This window comes from Mustela lutreola, chromosome 18, assembly GCF_030435805.1.
Source record: "Mustela lutreola isolate mMusLut2 chromosome 18, mMusLut2.pri, whole genome shotgun sequence".
Taxonomy (NCBI): domain Eukaryota; kingdom Metazoa; phylum Chordata; class Mammalia; order Carnivora; family Mustelidae; genus Mustela; species Mustela lutreola.
This window is the reverse complement of record NC_081307.1, coordinates 26,340,247-26,359,088: the sequence shown is the minus strand read 5'-3', so window position 1 is coordinate 26,359,088 and position 18,842 is coordinate 26,340,247. Positions and strand designations below refer to the sequence as shown.

General features: G+C 40.4%; 1 protein-coding gene across 3 annotated transcripts in view; it reads left to right on the top strand.

Moving 5' to 3' along the window:
- Positions 1-15,269, top strand: part of FAM149A (family with sequence similarity 149 member A) — a 63,935-nt gene extending 48,666 nt beyond the window's left edge. For all 3 annotated transcript variants that reach the window (XM_059156141.1, XM_059156142.1, XM_059156143.1), the window contains exons 11-14: positions 10,785-10,902; positions 12,501-12,629; positions 12,742-12,820; positions 14,958-15,269. In XM_059156141.1, the coding sequence (XP_059012124.1) occupies positions 10,785-10,902; positions 12,501-12,629; positions 12,742-12,820; positions 14,958-15,031 (400 nt within the window). In that variant the 3' untranslated portion in view covers positions 15,032-15,269. The remainder of the gene's footprint in view (positions 1-10,784; positions 10,903-12,500; positions 12,630-12,741; positions 12,821-14,957) is intronic.
- Positions 15,270-18,842: the final 3,573 nt, after the last annotated feature.

The window sequence follows — 18,842 nt, the reverse complement described above, 5'->3', positions numbered from 1 at the left end:
GGGTTAGTGTTTATTGGGTGCATCCGGTTACCAGCACCGGCTAAGGGAGTCACATTTATTATCTTATTTATTCCCTGCCACAAATCGTTTGAGTTGATCCTCATAGTATCCCAGGTCCAAGGTAAGGAGACAGAGGCTGAAAGAAGTTGCATAACTCACCAAAGATGATCCCACCAGGGAAAGACAGAGCTGGGACTCCCCACGGTGCTGCCCAGCTTTGGAGACCATACCCTGGGGCCCTGGGGCCCTGGGGCCACCCGCCCCCCCCTCTGCAGGGGTGGAAGGCATGAACAGCCTCCAGGACTTAACCAGCAACTGGGTTTTTCAGGATGCATTCCACAATGCCAGGCCATGTTTGGTTTTTTGATGGGTCACTGTTCCTTTCACCATCTGGAGCTGATATTTCCATTGTTATTTGGGATAGTCGGGTTTTCCAAGGTTGTTTGCTCTGGCAGTTCTTCCAAGAACTCTCACCTTCTCACTGTGGCCACCTGGGACCCTGACCCCTGCAACCGGTGTCATTAGCACCTCGCTGGCCCTCTTCTCCTTCCCCCAGCCCAGCTGGGCTCCTTGTCAAGCTTTCATCTCAAACCTTTTCTGTTTTCTATTGAAATAAGTCAGATGCCTCCAGCTGTCTGTTCCCTTCATGTTCTGCCCCATTCCTAACTGTAGACCTGTGTTTTTCAACTTTTAAAAAAAAAAATTTTTTAATATCGCCATACCAAGGAGCCCTTTAAGACTGGTTTTCCTAATTTCTACCCCACTTGTGGAATTTTAATGCCACAAACATACTGGACAGTCTATGTACTGTTCTTTATATCTATGTTTTATGCACAAAAAGAATAAGGGTTATTTTTGGTCCCAACAACAACCCATGTTTGCTCCTTGGGGACAATGTCACCATCTTTGACTCTACATAACTATATCTTCCCGTTATTTCTCCTCACCCACCTTGATTGGGGGAAGCCTTACCACCTTTCTGAGCCACAAACAGACCACCTATGCATGTTCTGACTTCCGGGATTCTGTTCATGCTCTGCATTTCACTTTTATTAAAATAAGTTTTTTAAACTATCAAAGTACAAAAAGTTCTCTGTGGAACATTAGAACAATACCAGAAATATGACTAAGTATCAAAGATCCCCTGTATGGCCAACACATAGAAATATAAAAATGTTAACTTGCTAAGTTTACTACCAATTTTATCTATGGTCATATTTCTTTTCTTTCCCTTATTTTTTTCCTAATACCACATTATCATACTACTGTGGCACTTTTTCATATGATTTTTTCATTTAATTTTATTCATATTTTCTATGTTAAATATTTCTCAAAGCATGATTTTAATGGCTAGAAAATAACAGATGGTATGTGATAATCTATTAAGTATTTCCCACTATGGAAACTTTTCATTCCTTCTGTATTTTCACTATCATAATTTACAGCAAACATCTTTTTTTTTTTTTTTAAAGATTTGATTTATTTGTCAGAGAGAGTGTACAAAAAGGGGGAGCAGCAGGCAGAGAAGAAGCAGACTCCTCGCTGAGCAAGGAGCCCAATGTGGGATTCGATCCAAGGAATCCCAGGATGACAACCTGAGCCAAAGGCAGACACTTAGGCATTGAGTCACCCAGGTGTCCCTGGACATCATTTTATTTAAATCCTTTCTTAAGTTTTTATTAAATTCCAGTTAGTGTAATATTAGTTTCAGGTGTACAATATCATTTTATATAAATCTTAAGAAGGAAGACTTTAAATTGTGTCCTGGTGGTATAGATCCAGAAGTAAAGCTACCAGGTCAAAGGTTACAGGTATTTTTAAGACTCTTGAAATATTTTTCCAAAGCTCTTCCCAGAATGGTTCTCACAATTTATAATCCCACTGGCAGGACACCAGACTCTTTCCTTGCAGCTTCTAAACAATGGATAGTATATGTATTTTAAAACATCAGAGATCAAAGGTTCATATTTTAATTCTCATAACTTTATTTATTTTTTTGTTGTTGTTTACAATTTTTTTATTTTATTTTTTCAGTGTTCCAAGATTCATTGTTTATGCGTCACACCCAGTGCTCTATGCAATATGTGCCCTCCTTAATACCCACCACCAGCCTCACCCATCCCCCTCCCCCGTCCCCTCCAAAACCCTCAGTTTGTTTCTCAGAGCCGACAGTCTCTCATGCTTTGTCTCCCCCTCTGATTTACCCCAACTCACTTTTCCTTTCCTTCTCCTAATGTTCTCCATGTTATTCCTTATACTCCACAGATAAGTGAAACCATATGATAATTGACTTTCTCTGCTTGACTTATTTCACTCAGCATAATCTCCTCCAGTCCCATCCATGTTAATACAAAAACTGGGTATTCATCCTTTCTGATGTCTGCGTAATATTCCATCATATATATATATGGACCATTATCTTCTTTATCCATTTGTCTGTTGAAGGGCATCTTGGCTCTTTCCGCAGTTTGGTGAATGTGACCATTGCTACTATGAACATTGGGATACATATAGCCGTATTTTCACTACGTCAGTATCTTTGGAGTAAATACCCAGTAGTGCAATTGCAGGGTCATAGAGTAGCTCTATTTTTATTTTCTTTTTTTTAAATATTTTATTCATTTATTTGACAGACAGAGAAAGAGATCACAAGTAGGCAGAGAGGCAGACAGAGAGAGGAGGGGAAGCAGGCTCCCTGTGGAGCAGAGAGCCCTATGTGGGGCTCAATCCCAGGATCCTGGGATCATGCCCTGAGCCAAAGACAGAGGCTTTAACCCACTGAGCCTCCCAGGGACCCCTATTTTTATTTTCTTAAGGAATCTCTACACTGTTTTCCAAAGTGGCTGTACCAACTTGCATTCCCGCCAACAGTGTAAGGGTTCCCATTCCTCCACATCCTCTCCAACACACGTTGTTTCCTGTCCTCTTTATTTTTGGCCATTCTAACTGGTATAAGGTGGTATCTCAATGTGATTTTGATTTGAATTTCCCTAATGGCTAATGATGATCAACATTTTTTTATGTATCTGTTAGCCATTTGTGTTTCTTCTCTGGAGAAGTGTCTGTTCATGTCTTCTGCCCATTTTTTGACATGATTATCTGTTTTTTGGGTGTTGAGTTTGAGTTCTTTATAGATCTTGGATATCAGCCCTTTGTCTGTAGTGTCATTTGCAAATATCTTCTCCCATTTCATGGGCTGCTTCTTTGTTTTGTTGACTGTTTCCTTTGCTGTGCAGAATGTTTTTATCTTGATGAAATCCCAAAAGTTCATTTTTGCTTTTATTTCCTTTGCCTTTAGAGATATGTCTTTTTTTTTTTTTTAAGATTTTATTTATTTATTTTGACAGGCAGAGATCACAAGTAGGCAGAGAGGCAGGCAGAGAGAGAGACAGACAGAGAAGGCAGGCTCCCCGCTGACCAGAGAGCCCAACATGGGGCTCAATCCCAGAACCCTGGGATCACGACCTGAGCCGAAGGCAGAGGCCTTAACCCACTGAGCCACCCAGGCACTCCAGGAGACATGTCTTGAAAGAAGTTGCTGTGGCCGATGTCAAAGAAGTTACTGCCTATGTTCTTCTTTAGGATTTTGATAGATTACTGCCTCATGTCTTTCATCCATTTCGAATTTATCTTTGCATATGGTATAAGAGAATGGTTGAGTTTCATTCTTCTATACATAGCTGTCCAATTTTCGCAGCACCATTTATTGAAGAGACTGTCTTTTTTCCACTGGGCAGTTTTTCCTGCTTTGTCAAAGATTAGTTGACCATAGAGTTGAGGATCCATATCAGGGCTCTCTATTCTGTACCATTGATCTATGTGTCTGTTTTTGTGCCAGTACCATGCTGTCTTAGTGATCACAGTTTTGTAATATAGCTTGAAATCAGGCAACTTGATGCACCCAGCTTTGTTTTTTTCTTTTTCAACATTTCCTTGGCAATTCCGGGTCTTTTCTGGTTCCATACAAATTTTAGGATTGTTTGTTCCAGTACTTTGAAAAATGCTGATGGAATTTTTATCAGGATGGCACTGAAAGTATAGATTGCTCTGGGCAGTAGAGACATTTTAATAATGTTTATTCTTCTGATCCATGAGCATGGGATGGTCTTCCATCTTTTTGTGTCTTCTTCAATTTCTTTCATGAGTGTTCTGTAGCTCCTCGAGTACAGATCCTTTACCTCTTTGGTTAGGTTTATTCCAAGGTATCTTATGGTTCTTGGTGCTATAGTAAATGGAATTGATTCTCTGATTTCCCTTTCTATATTTCTGTTGTTAGCATATAAGAAAGCGACTGATTTCTGTGCATTGATTTTGTATCCGCCACATTACGGAATTGCTGTATGAGTTCTAGTAGTTTGGGTATGGAGTCTTTTGGATTTTCCATATAAAGTATCATGTCATCTATGAAGAGAGAGAGTTTGATTTCTTTGCCAATTTGAAACATTTTATTACTTGTTGTTGGCTGATTGCTGTTACTAGGACTTTTAGTACAATGTTGAACAACAGTGGCAAGGGTGAGCATCCTTGTCATGTTCCTGATCTCAATGGGAAGGCTGTCAGTTTCTCCCCATTGGGAATGATATTCACTGTGGGTTTTTCAAAGATTTTACAAAGTTGAGGAATGTTCCTTCTATCCCTGTACCTCGAAGAATTTGAATCAGGAACAGATGCTGTATTTTGTCAAATGCTTTTTCTGCATCAATTGAGAGGACCATGTGGTTCCTCTTTCTTCTTACTGATTTGTTCTATCACATTGATTGATTTGAAAATGTTGAACCACCCTTGCATCTCAAGGATAAAATCCCACCTGGTCATGGTGGATAATCTTTTTAATGTGCTGTTAGATCCTATTAGCTAGGATCTTGAGAATCTTGACATCCATATTCATCAGGGATATTGGTCTGAAATTCTCCTTTTTGATGGGGTCTTTGCTTGGTTTTGGGATCAAGGTAATGTTGGCCTCATAGAAAGAGTCTAGAAGTTTTCCTTCTGTTCCTTCTATTTTTTGAAACAGCTTCAGAAGAATAGGTATTATTTTTTCTTTGAATGTTTGGTAGAATTCCCCAGGGAATCCATCAGGTCCCAGACTCTTGTTTTTTGGGAGGTTTTTCATTCCTGCTTCAATCTCATTACTGGTTATTGGTCTATTCAGGTTGCCAGTTTCTTCCTGTTTCAGTCTTGGAAGTTTATAGCTTCCCAGGAATGCATCTATTTCTTCTAGGTTGCTTCACTTATTGGCATATAGTTGTTGATAATAATTTCTGATGATTGTTTCTATTCCCTTGTTGTTAGTCATGATCTCTCCCCTGTCATTCATAATTTTATTAATTTGGGTTTTCTCCCTTTTCTTATGGAAGGGGCCCTTCCCAGTTTGGCCCGTGGTTTATCAATATTATTAATTCTTTCAAAGAACCAGTTTCTAGTTTCATTGATGTGTTCTATTGTATCTCTAGTTTCTAACTCGTTGCTCTCTGCTCTAATCTTAATTATTTCCCTTACTGTGAGTGGGGTTGTCTTAATTTGTTGTTGATTTTCCAGTTCTTTAAGGTGTAAAGAGAGTTGGTGTATTTGGGATTTTTCCTTTTTTTTTTTTTTTTTTTTTTTTTGATTGAGGCTTAGACAGCTATGTATTTCCCCCTTAGGACTGCCTTTGCCATATTCAATAGATTTTGGACTAAAGTGTCTTCATTCTCATTGGTTTCCATGAATTGTTTAAGTTCTTCTTTGATTTCCTGGTTAATCTAAACACTCTTGAGCAGGATGGTCTTTAGCTTCCAAGTGTTTGAATTCCTTCCAAACTTTTTCTTGTGGTTGAGTTCCAGTTTCAAAGCATTGTGGTCTAAGAATATGCAGGGAATAATCTCAGTCCTTTGGTGTAAGTTGAGCCCTGAATTGTGATCAAGTATGTGGTCTATTCTGGAGAAAGTTTTATGTGCACTTGAGAAGAATGAGTATTCTGTTGTTTTAGGGTGGAATGTTCTGTATATGTCTATAAGGTCCATCTGGTCCAATGTGTTATTCAAAGCTCTTGTTTCGTTGCTGATTTTCTGCTGAGGCGAGCTGTCTATTGCTGAGAGTGGCATGTTAAGATCCCTTCCAGTTAATGTATTCATATCAGTATGACTCTATTTTGTTTAACAGTTGGCTATTAGTTGGCTGCTCCCATGTTGGGGGCATAAATATTTATAATTGTTAGATCTTCTTGGTGGATAGACCCTTTAAGAATGATGTAGTGGGGGCACCTGGGTGGCTCAGTGGGTTAAATCCTCTGCCTTCGGCTCAGGTCAAGATCCCAGGGTCCTGGGATCAAGCCCCACATCGGGCTCTCTGCTCAGCAGGGAGCCTGCTTCCTCCCCTCTCTCTCTGCCTGCTTCCCTGCCTACTTGTGATCTCTGTCAGTCAAATAAATAAAATCTGAAAAAAAATTATTATCTTTAAAAAAATAATGATGTAGTGTCCTTCTGTATCTCTGACTACATTCTTCAGCTTAAAATCTAAATTATCTGATATGAGAATTGCTATCCCAGCTTTCTTTTGAGGCCCATTGACATGTAAGATGGTTCTCCATCCTTTCACTTTCAGTCTTGATGTTTGTTTAGGTTCAAAATATGTCTCTTATAGACAGCATATGATGGGCCCTGTTGTTTTATCCAATCTGCAACCCTGTGCCATTTTATGGGAGCATTTAGGCCATTCACATTGAGAGTGATTATTGAAAGATACATTTTTTATTGACATCATGTTGCCTGTGAAATCCTTGTTTCTATAGATTGTCTCTGTGAATTTCTGTTCTATGTCATTCTTGCGTTCTTTCTTCTTTTATAGAACCTCCCTTAATATTTCTTTAGTGGCAGCTTGGTGGTCACATAATCTTTTAAACCTTGCCAGTCTTGGAAGCTCTTTATCTCTCCATCCATTCTGAATGTCATCCTTACCTTCAGATAAAGTATTCTTGGCTGCATGTTCTTCTCATTTAGTGCCCTGAATGTCTTTCCAGCCTTTTCTGGCTTCCCAGGTTTCTGTGGACAGGTCTGACATTATTCTGATTGTCCTTCCTCTGTATGTAAGGAATCTCTTCTCCCTAGCTGCCCTTAAGACATCATCTCTGATTTTATGATTCATATATTTCACAATTAAGTGTCTCAAGGTCTTTCTAGACTTGTTGACCTTGGGGGGTGTCCTCTCTGCCTCTAGGACATGAACACTTGTTCCATTCCCCAGATTAAGGAAATTTTTGTCCAGTATATTTTCTACTATATCTTCTAGTCTTCTCTCTTTTTCCACCCCCTCAGAGATCCCAATCACTCTGACATTAGAATGGTTCATGGTGTCATTTATTTCCATAATTCTGTTTTCATGGCTTCCAAGCTGTTTGTTCCAGACCTCCTCCTGATCCTTCTTTTCAATCAGTTTGTCTTCTAGATCACTAATTCTATCTTCTGCCTCATTTACCCTAGCTGTTAGAGTATTTAGATTATATTGGATCTCATTGATAGCATTTTTAGGTTCTGCCAGATCAGCTCTCTCTCCCACCCTTGGAGACTCTATGTTGTCACTAATGGTCTTCTCCAACCTAGTCATCACCTAGATAATTGTTACCCTGAATTCAAACATATTGTTTATGTCACAGAACTCTGTGACAGAGGCCACAGTCTCTGAATTTTTCCTCTGTTGGATGTTCCTCCTCTTAATCAGTTGGTGAGAGGTGGTTAAGGGGATGTATATCTGGATATATCAACCATGATCCAGTCAAGTTGAACCTTGAACAGTTTCAGAGCAATCAGAAGTCACCACCAAAAAGAAAGAAAAAAAGGAAAAAAAGAGAGAGAGAAAGGGAGAAAAACAAGAAAAAACCCAGCTAAAATGAGTCCCAAAAGTAAGATTTCTATAGTACAAAAACAAATACACAGAAACACTAGCAGAAGAATAAGATGGGAGGGTGGTTAAAAACCCTCAATGTGGGCGGGCAAGGAAGGTTATGTCAGTTCTTCCTCCGCGTCTCTTGTTATCTTCCTTAAACGACTCAACTTTCCAGATATATAGGGAAATTAAAACTGTTTTATATATAGGGGTAGTATTGAATAGGGGAAAAGAATTACCTAGAAGCTTATGTCTATCTATATATATATATATAAAGAGAAAAGAAAAAGAAACAGGTATATGTATTTAAAAAGTTCAAGTTAAAAAGTTACTATGTAATATGTGGTATTAAACATCTAGATATATTAAACTTCTATCATATTACATGATAAGCATCATGTAATATGATAGAAGTTTAATATATTTAATATTACATGATAAGCATCATGTAATATGTTTATAAACAACAATGTTTATAAACATAAACATCTGCATATGTTGTATACAAACATCTAGATGTTGTATTAAAATCTAGTTGTAATGGTAAGTAGGTTAGAAAAATAAAAAGAATCGTGAGAACAAATATTTTTTAAAAATTTTGTCTATGAAATATGCAGGTTTGGGGGCAATACAAGGGGCTTAATATATTGTTTTCCTCTGATGTTGGGGTTTTACAGTTTTATGGGGACCCTGTGGTTATTATCCTCTTGTTCTTTTGGCTTGTCTTCTGGGGGAGGGGCCTGCTACATTGTTTTTCAGTCACTCTTGCCTGGGCTGAGCTGTCCTGCCCCCTATCAAGAGGCTGGGCTCTGTGGAAACTGGTTTTTCAGGCTTTTGTTCTCTGGAGCTTTTTGTTCTTTGGTGGCCCTTTGCAGCTTTTCTGAGGGTTAGTGCAAAGTAAACTGTCTGTACCCAGTCTGCTCCCCTCTGGGTGGTCCAGAACACATGGACTCCCCCTTTGCAAACTCCACTGAACACCACAGCCTCCCACAGGCAGTGTGCACTCCCAGCCACTGTCTCAGTGGTCTCCCAAGGCCCCTTTAGTGGCACCCCAATGCCACTAAAACCGAAAGTGATATTGGTCCAGGTGAGCCCAATACCGATGCCTGCTGTTGCTGGAACTGCTGTATAGAGTCCACGCCCATGCCGGGTGTACTCGGACCCCATGGCAACCCAGGTTGCAGATTGCTGCAGATTTCTGGCAGGAGCCTGTGCCAGGCTGTCTCAGGCATAGGTGGAGATGTGCCCCGCCCCAGCGGTGGTGCAAGCTGCAGAAAGCCACAGACTCAGGGACCACCAACTGGGAGCCCTGCCTGGCTCTCTCAGACATGGGTGCGTGCTGGCTGTGACCGCTCTGGGCTGTGGGGTTAGGTCCATGCCTGTGGCCACCGAATTCCACCAATTGCCTCTTAAAACTCTTTGTTCTTTTTGAGTGCTTTTAACCAGACTCCACGTTAATGCTGGTTCCCAAGCAGAGGGCACTTTCATATTGGGGTATTACTTTCCAGTGGGTCAGTTCTGGTGACTCGCTCCCCCTTCTGTTTGTCCTCTGATATCAGTCTAAGCATTCCCACTCTGCTTTACCTCTCCACTAGTGTCTTCTGCCACCATAGAGATCCAGAAGTATATAATCCTACATCTCAGGCTGGTTTCATGGGTGTTCAGAGTGTTCTGATAGATATTTAGCTCAAGTCAGGGGACCGGTTGAAACAGGGTCTCCTACTTCTCTGCCATCTTGCCCAACCCCTTTCATAACTTTATTATTAATGAATAAATGAATTAGAATCTTTTCCTAGAATATCCATCTCTATTCTTATGCATGAACTAGATAATGTTTAAATGTCAATATCTGGTAGGGAAAGTCTATCATCATTACTCTTTTATTAACATTTCCTGACAAACTTTATGTTCTGGTTGTCAAATTCAAAAATGAAAAGTATCACATTGAACCTCAGGCCTTAAATCTATTAAAAATGTGGGGATAACTGACATTGTCACAATTATTAGTTTTCCCATCAAAGGACATATTCTTGGAGCACCTGGGTGGCTCCGTCGGTTAGGCAACTGCTTTCAGCTCAGGTCATGATCCTTGGGTCCTGGGATAGATCGAGTCCGGCATCGGGTTCCCTGCTCCAAGGGGAGCCTGCTTCTCCTTCTGCCTCTCCCCCAGCTCATGCTCTCTCTCTCTCTCTCTCTCTCTCAAATAAATGAAAAAAAAATTAAAAGGAAAAACATATTTTGCCTCTCCTTTTATTTTTTTTTTTTTAAAGATTTTATTTATTTATTTGACAGAGAGAGATCACAAGTAGGCAGAGGGGCAGGCAGAGAGAGAGAGAGAGAGGAGGAAGCAGGCTCTCTGCTGAGCAGAGAGCCCGATGCGGGTCTCGATCCCAGGACCCTGGGATCACGACCTGAGCCGAAGGCCGAGGCTTTAACCCACTGAGCCACTCAGGCGCCCCTGCCTCTCCTTTTAATGACCTTATGTAGGTTTTATAGTACTGATTTTATACTTAATTGATCATCCATGCCCTAAATTTCTACAGTACGTACATTTAGAATCATTCACTATGGCCTTTTATTACATAAACTGATTAAATTGTTCTCTAATTACTTCGTGGGTTTTCATCATGTTTTCAGGAACCTGTAAGCTCTTTAGGGGGAGGAACTTATGTTCTGCAAGGGGCTGGGACAGCCGAGCACTCAGGAAATACAGGTTGACATCACTGCTAACCAAGGAGGAGGTGACTAGAGCTGGTGGTCAGTCGCCTCTCCGCACTGGTCTGGCTGATACTCTGCTCATTCTATGTGAGCATTTCTTTTGGAAGGCAGCTGTGATTAGTAGTTCAGATGAGGAGGTTCAGGGTGGGGACTTGCCCCCCTCTGTCCAGAACCCGCTGCTCAGTCATGTATTGTTGTGTTCACAGGCAAACTGGCATGGAGCGAGTGTCCTCCCCACCGGTTTCCACCTGGAGCAGGTTACCCCCAGTAGGTGCCGAGACCGGGGAGCAGAATATGGTAATTCCTGGATCTCGCCCTGTTTCTGTAAGACAACTCTTTTTCTATCTACGTGCACCATTTAGATTGTCTATGGGAAAACAGACAAACAAGCGAAATATAATTTTGGCCCTTCCCAATGAACTCAGTGCCATCAAATGTCTCCGTGATTTGCTTCCTGAAAGTAACTGCCGTGCGACAAGGGACAGGGGGCGGGAGGGTTAATTCACTGTTTAGTGAAAATACAGACATGATTTGAACTAAGTCAGAAGGTCCAGGTGTCACAGAACATCTGATAGTCAGGATGGTAGAGGGAAGAAAGAGCATGAAAGTCAGGTCAGCAGACAGGGAGATCTGTGTTTGAACCCTGCCAGGCAAACGCTGCATGACTTGTAGACATTATTTTCCCTGGGACTTAATTTTCTCACCTGTTAAAGGGCCATCGTGTTTCCTTCCTCCAAGAATTGTTGTAAGGGTGAAATGACTTCATAGGTGGTAAATTCTGCCTGCATAAAGTAAGACCTCAGGAAAACACCTGTGCCATTTTGACCAGCCCTCATTCTCCCAAGTGCACCCATGCTCCACGTGCCACACCATGGCCAACGGGCTGGGCAGGTCTGGGGTGGCTGGTATGAACAGCCACATTTCCCCCCAGGTGTACGATGAGTCCTCACTTTATTCCCATACAAGTAACTTGTCTCTATTTCACAAAACACAGAAGGGCTCCGGTTGTGGGAGCATAAAGGCCTAGAGAGAACATGTGACAGACATTTCCTCTTGCATTCCTTTGCCTCCTCGAGTACAGCAATCGAACCGATTCCTAGAGAGGCAGGAGTTGCAAAGGGTTGACATGTCATCTTTAGCTTGTTGTTGCTTAGAGTAAAGTCCTTTTTTTTTAAATTTTATTTATTTATTTTACAGAGAGAGATCACAAGTAGGCAGAAAGAGAGAGGGAAGCAGACTCCCTGCTGAGCAGAGAGCCCGATGTGGGGCTCGAACCCAGGACCCTGAGATCATGACCTGAGCTGAAAGCAGAGGCTTTAACCCACTAAGCCACCCAGGCGCCCCTTAGAGTAAAGTCTTAATAGAAGGATGCAAGCATTGCATTAATAAAAAAGTCTGTTGCTTCACAAATGCCAAATTATATGGCTATTTTAATTTAACAGTAAGGATTTTAGGTGGCTAAGCTTTTGAATCCATGTTTATCTATGAGGACACTACCATTTTCTCAAGTTACATAACAAAATTACATAATTAAAATATATATTGATATTCATGCTTGATGGACCTTATACTTCATAGTCTTTAAATAAGAATTTAGCGAATTAGCAAATTAGTGGGGTGCCTGGGTGGCTCAGTGGGTTAAAGCCTCTGCCTTCGGCTCAGGTTATGATCCCAGAGTCCTGGGATCAAGCCCCGCATCGAGCCCTGCATCGGGCTCTCTGCTCGGCAGGAAGCCTGCTTCCCCCTCTCCACCGCCCCGCCTGCCTCTCTGCCTGCTTGCAATCTCTGTCTGTCAAATAAATAAATAAAATCTTAAAAAAAAAAAAGTTTTGAATTAGCAAGGCAATGAGCACAGGGATCTTCTTTTGTATTTTTTAAGGATTGCATTTACCTTAAACCCGAACATACTATCCTTTATTCAGTACAGAGGGAGGCACCCACAAAACCGTGTGCTAAGTGCGATACCTGACAGTTTAGAGCGATTGCCTTTTCGAGAAAGATCTCTGACGATAGAACACTTTTCGAGACCCAGCACGACCCACACATTTCGGGTAGGTTGCCTGATTTTTAAAAATATTTTTTAAAATATTTTTAAATATAAAATATTTTTTTAAATATCTGAAATAATAAAACTCATCCCTCCTTTTGTTTTTTTTCCAACAGTTAGATACTCCTCGAAAAGGTTCACTGACCCTAATGGAGTTTGCTGGTCACACGTGGACAGGTCAGAGTTTCTTCACAGGTCAGTTTTCTCCACATATAAATAAAATGATGTCATATGTGAGGTTTCAAGTGTTGGAAAGAGAAATTAGGGATTATCTACCTTAAGAGGACTATTTTGACACGTAGGAGGAAATACCAAACGTTTGTCCTCTACATGCAGACACAGAAGTCTCTACAAAGAGCAAAGATGCAAAACTAAGCACCTACCTACTTTTCGATGTAAAGGGGAAAATGCCCAAACACTCTTCGTTAAATCGAGGCCTCCTCTCAGAAAAAAGGAAAAGTCTGTCTCATGAGTCTTATGAGAAATCGGGGTCTCTCTCTCTCTCTCTGCAATAGTTTTCATGTTTTCCATGAAAACCTAATCTTACTTCTCTTTGAAGATCTAATGAGAAAAAATGCTTCAGAAAATTAATGCAAATAGTCTAACTATTTTATAATGGGTTGCTGTACAGCTACAGACTCATTTTCAGCCTAGTAGCTGTTTTTAGGATAAAGTTTCTAGTCTGAATTTAGGCCAATGATGTCTTAGTTTTCAAAATTTTTTGCCAGCACTTTTAAGGAGGCACCAGAGCACTGTCACGAACTGAGCCACTCTGGAATCAAATGCCTGTTTTTCCATCCTCTTCGTTGAGATATCTTAGGAGAGTCTCAACCTCTCTGGGCCTCTGTTTCCTCTTTCATTAGAGGCTGGGTGGATAAAACCATCTTTGGAAAAAACATGTGCAAAGGACCTAGCTAGATTCCAAGTATCTACTGTTCGTTCAAACATTATATGTGAAAGATAATCAGCTATTGTAGCGTAAATGCTATAGTTTTAAAATAAATCTAGTAAAACAGAAGCACTGAGACAACACAGCAATTTTATCACTGTTTATACCAGCCCTTCCATAGTTCTGTAGTCTAGTGCTGTCCAAGATTCTTAAGCCCTTTTACAATTTTTCTCCTATGCAAATAGCCCTAGGCCACTGTGCCCTCCTGTTGCTTTTCTTTGTACGTTTCCCAGCAGCGTTCACTCTCACTGTCAGGGACAGTAGTTCCTTCTCTAAAGGGCAGCCCTGCTCTGTTATCAGTTACTGCTCTGCCTTGTAGATGGTTGGAGGAAAGTAGGCATCAAATCATGTTTATTAATAAATAAACAATGTGCCAAGTGGCTCACTCTGTGCCAAGTTCTCTGCCAAGTGTTGGCATTCAAACACCAAGGATGTTTTGGTCTGTGCCTCAAGGACCACTCAGTGTAGTGGGGAAATGGAAAGGACCACGAGAGAGGGGAGGCAGCTGGATATGCAGATGGGTAAACGGACAGAGAGGCTTCCCAGAGGAGCCATGCACCGTGCCACCCAGCGTGAGCATCACGTGGTATGTGAGAGAGAGAGAGAGAGAGAGAGAGATTGACTCCAAGGATGGCCTGGAGACTGCTGCTGAGGGAGAGAGCTCACGGAATCTTGATGAATCAGGTTCTGGAGATGTTGACCGCAGCGGGCTCGTTTTAAATCTGCACACTTCACTTTCCCCCATTCCTGTCAGTATATTCTCTTATCGTTAATTTGGTGACTATCGTTATTGATGGTCAGAAGCCTTTTTCATTTCTATAAGAATAACTGAGGGTACGTAAGAGACATATTCCTCTATTTCTAAGCATTTATTTTGTTTTCTTCCGACAAGCAAGCATGTAATCACTTTCTTGTCCTTTGTTTCCAGGTCAGAAAGCTAATAGCGGGAGCTATTATCGACATTTGTTCTCTGGCAGAAAAAAAAAAAGAGAGAGAGAAAAGGAGAAGCTGTGGGGTATCCCCGACAGTGGGAAGGATCTCTTAAGGCAGCTGACATTGTTTCTGCCCCCATGAAGTGGTAGGGCTGCCAGAGCTCCCCACTCAAATTCCTGGGCCTTAGGCATCCACCTCTAGGTAGAAGGTTCTAGCAAACCCACCAGCTCCAGGAGGACACAGGGCCAGCACCCAGGCTTAGTGGAGGGAGAGGCCCCTTCTTTCCTTTCAGGACCCAAAATGGCAGTTTTTGCATATTTCCTGGTTTATGTAAAAGTGACATGAAAACACATTTTTTTCTTTTTAAAAAATATCATCCGCATAGAATCCTTTTGAGAGCTGGGACTTATTAGCATTTTTTAAAGAGTTATTTTTTGGTTGGTGTTTCAGGTTCTCAGTATCCACCCAAGTCTTTTCAGAGGACAACTCTGATGACAAGAAAAAGATTCCAAGTGGCATCTTGATGGAACTTGAACTTCAAAGCCTCAGCATACCATTTATCACTTGAAAAATGGAAGAATAAGTATTATACTCTGTATCTGTTTGTCTGACAGTGAAACGTGAGCCTGTCTGAGAGAAACGCAAACAAATAAACAACTTAATTTTGAACACTTGATTTGCAAAGAGAATACAAGTCAAATTCACCAACCTTCTTTACTGGAAGCATTCCAATAAAGGTTCTTTAGGCTTTGCTCAGAAGAATCTGATCTGTGTTTATCATCCATCTTTTATCAATTATACACAGACACACACATAATCAGTGCATGTATTCACACACTACTTAACAATGGGAGAGGATATTATCTAGGAACATGCCATTTTGTGACATTGTGTCTTGACATGTATTTTGCATCTCACTCTGTTATTGATCCATCAAAATCCTAGCACTAATAGATATCACTCCCTTCTCTAGAAAAGAACAAAGCCATCTTTGGTACAATATGCCAGTTTGACTGAGGTTCAGATGGTCCGAGTCGCTGTACTTTCTTTCATCTTTTTTAAAAAAGTACTTAAGTCACCGGCCTCTTCGTGGAATGTCAGTGGCTATTTCTTGAGCCAATTAGGTTTTACTAGTTTTCATGCTCAAACTCAGTCTATTCAAACGTAGCCCAAACTTACTGATTTTTAAACCTGAATATAAACATAAAGTATATTGCATATGGTTTTGCAGGTGAAAGTGTTCATCTACTAGAGGGATGGTTTCAGCAGCCGCTTTCTTGTTTGATCACAGTGTGACCTTTGCTCAGATGCCACCTTTGCCATAAAGCCTTTCCAACCCCTCTGTCTAAAGTACAGGTTCTGTCCCCTCTGTCCTCTTGCCCTGCTTTGTTTTCCTTCAGGGCATGTGTCCCTATCTGATGGCCATATAGAAAATGGAATAGGGAATGTCAAGAAAAAATTATCTATCAGAGGTCAGGCTCTGGAGCCAGTTTCTTTCATTCCCTCTCCCCATGGTTTTCCTCTATAGTGACTTGTATCCTTGGGCTCACTTTCATATCTCAAATCACCATAATTTCTTTTTTTATTTCAGATACTTACATTTTATCAATCTCTTTTTTTATTAATCCAAAATGAAATTTTATCTATCATCATACAAATGTGTAATAAATTATTTTCAGATACATTTCTGGTTGTAAGAAAAGAGAATCTTGGCCTATTTATAGATGTCTGAAATTAACAAGTGCATTGGGACTGGAATTAATGTCGTCATTGATCAGGGAGTGACAGAACAAACACGATGCTAGAGTCACCTTGCCTCTCACTGATCATTTCTCCCTTACATTCCTGACTCATTTCTTATGGTAACACAGCATGTGAGGGAGTAGATGGATGGCCACAGCTCTGTAATATTTTTAATGCTTAGTTACCCACACAAAACAGACTGGAGAATTTTGAGAGTTTTATAAACTCTCCCTCAACATTAGCTATAGAAACTTTCAAGAGAAAATATCAGTCTCAATTTAGCGGCCTCCAAATATGAGAAATTACTTGACATGGAAGCAGTCTGGAGTCCCAGTTCCTAAGGGCCTCTAGTTTAGTTTCTCTGGTCACTAATTATGGCTAACTGTATCCTTTCTAGCCACCCTGCTCTTACAGAACCGCTCAAGCTCATTTATGTCAGTTTCCAAGAACCTTGCAACTCCTTTCCTATCAGTACAGACTTCTTAGAAGGAAAATGACTGGTATGCATTCTAAACTGACATTAAGAAAGAGTATCCAAGATAAATTATTTTTTTCATGCAGAAGCATGGAATATATTTTATGATAGCTTTACTTTATGTGGCTTCTGAGTTTTGTAAATGAGAATCTGTTATTGATATATGTATTGATAAAAATGCTTTCAGAAGTAGAACCCAGTGCAGTGATCATGATTCATATCTTCTAAACATTTCAGTAAGATAAAGTACAATCTTAGAAATAGCAGAGACTTGGCTCTGCCACTGAATTTAAAAAGACTTGCATATAGCATATATTTTTACACCTGTATTAAAGATAACATTTTATATATAGGTTAAGTGAACCTTAGAGGTTAGTAAATAATGTTTGTATCAAGGATGGTGCTTTCTGAACTGATTTGGGAAAAACTGGGGCAGTGTGTTCATAATAATCTACCTTGATAAATAAGTCTTAGAATTTCTCTGTTAAAAATTGAAAAAGGCAAAGTGAATAACTCCTGAGATCAATTTTTGAATGAAGGTTAATAACTACATTAATGGAAATGTCTGTTAATTCATCCAAAACCAAAGAAGGAATGAAGGAATTTTAAAATAATATAAAAACAGGGACACCTGGATGATTTAATCAGTTAAGTGGCTGCCTTCAGCTCACGTCATGATCCTGGGGTCTTGGGATCAAGCCCCACATCAGGCTCTCTGCTCAATAGGGAGCCTACTTCTCCCTCTCCCTCTCCCTCTGCCTGTTGCTTCCCCTGCTTGTGTTCTCTTTCGCTTGCTGACAGATAAATAAAATTTTTTTTTTTTTTTTTTTAAAGATTTTATTTATTTGACAGACAGAGAACACAAGTAGACAAAGGCAGGCAGATAGAGAGGAAGGGAAGCAGGCCCCCTGCTGAGCAGAGAGCCCGATGTGGGACTCGATCCCAGGATCCTGAGATCATGACCTGAGCCGAAGGCAGCGGCTTAACCCACTGAGCCACCCAGGCGCCCCGATAAATAAAATTTTTAATAAAATAATAAAAAGATGTAAAATGCTATAGAAAAATGCTAAATTTTATAAATTTAATACCAACAGTAGTATCCATACTGATGTTATTCTGAACTAGAATGGAATTTCTATGCCAATTAAGAGGTACATTTTTATAATGTCATAAAATATGTGGGTATTATATTTTTATTGTCCCTGCTTCATTATGACCACAGGTCATTTCTCAGGAATTTTAGCTCTTTAATTTTTAATTAAAATTGGAAAATTTTTCAAGACCTCATTACACTCGTAAGACATCTTTCCGGGCCGCCTGGGTGGCTCAATGGGTTAAGCCTCTGCCTTCGGCTCAGGTTATGATCTCAGGGTCCTGGGATCGAGCCCTGAATTGGGCTCTCTGCTCAGTAGGGAGCCTGCTTCCCCCTCTCTCTCTGCCTGCCTCTCTGCCTACTTGTGATCTCTCTCTCTATCAAATAAATAAAATCTTTAAAAAAAAAAAAAAAAAACACAAGATGATTCCTCTTTAAAGAAAAAAAAAAAGACGCCTTTCCTTTTCCAATATTTATATAACTTGTGTACCTCTCCAGTTTCTAAAACACGTGTTATTCACTCACTTATTTCTAACCGGCTAGCATACTTTTCCCAGTGAATTAAAAATACATAACTATACGTGTTTGGGAGGGTTTATCTCATTTATGAATACCCCAATTTAAGCTCCCCCCCACACCCAGAAGTTGACATTCCTGTGTGATAATTATGGATTTATTATTTCATTGAATATTCACCAAGCACCTTCTTTGTGTCAAATTCTTTTCTAAGCATTGGATTGAACATGACAAAGTCCAAAGTCTTCGCCCTAATAGAACTTCAATTCTGGCAAAGGGGAATGATTATAAACAAATCAAGAAAAGCATTCTAGACAGGAAAAAACACACACGCCTAAAACAGGAGCATACCTGGAGGTCTGAGGAACAGAAAAGAGGCCAGTGGGACATGGCTTGGAATTAGCAAGGGGCTGTATCATAGGAGATGAAATGGGTGCAGTAATTGGGAGCCAAAGGATTAAGATCCTTTTTGACCTTGGAAATGGTAAATTATCTGAAATAGGCAGCC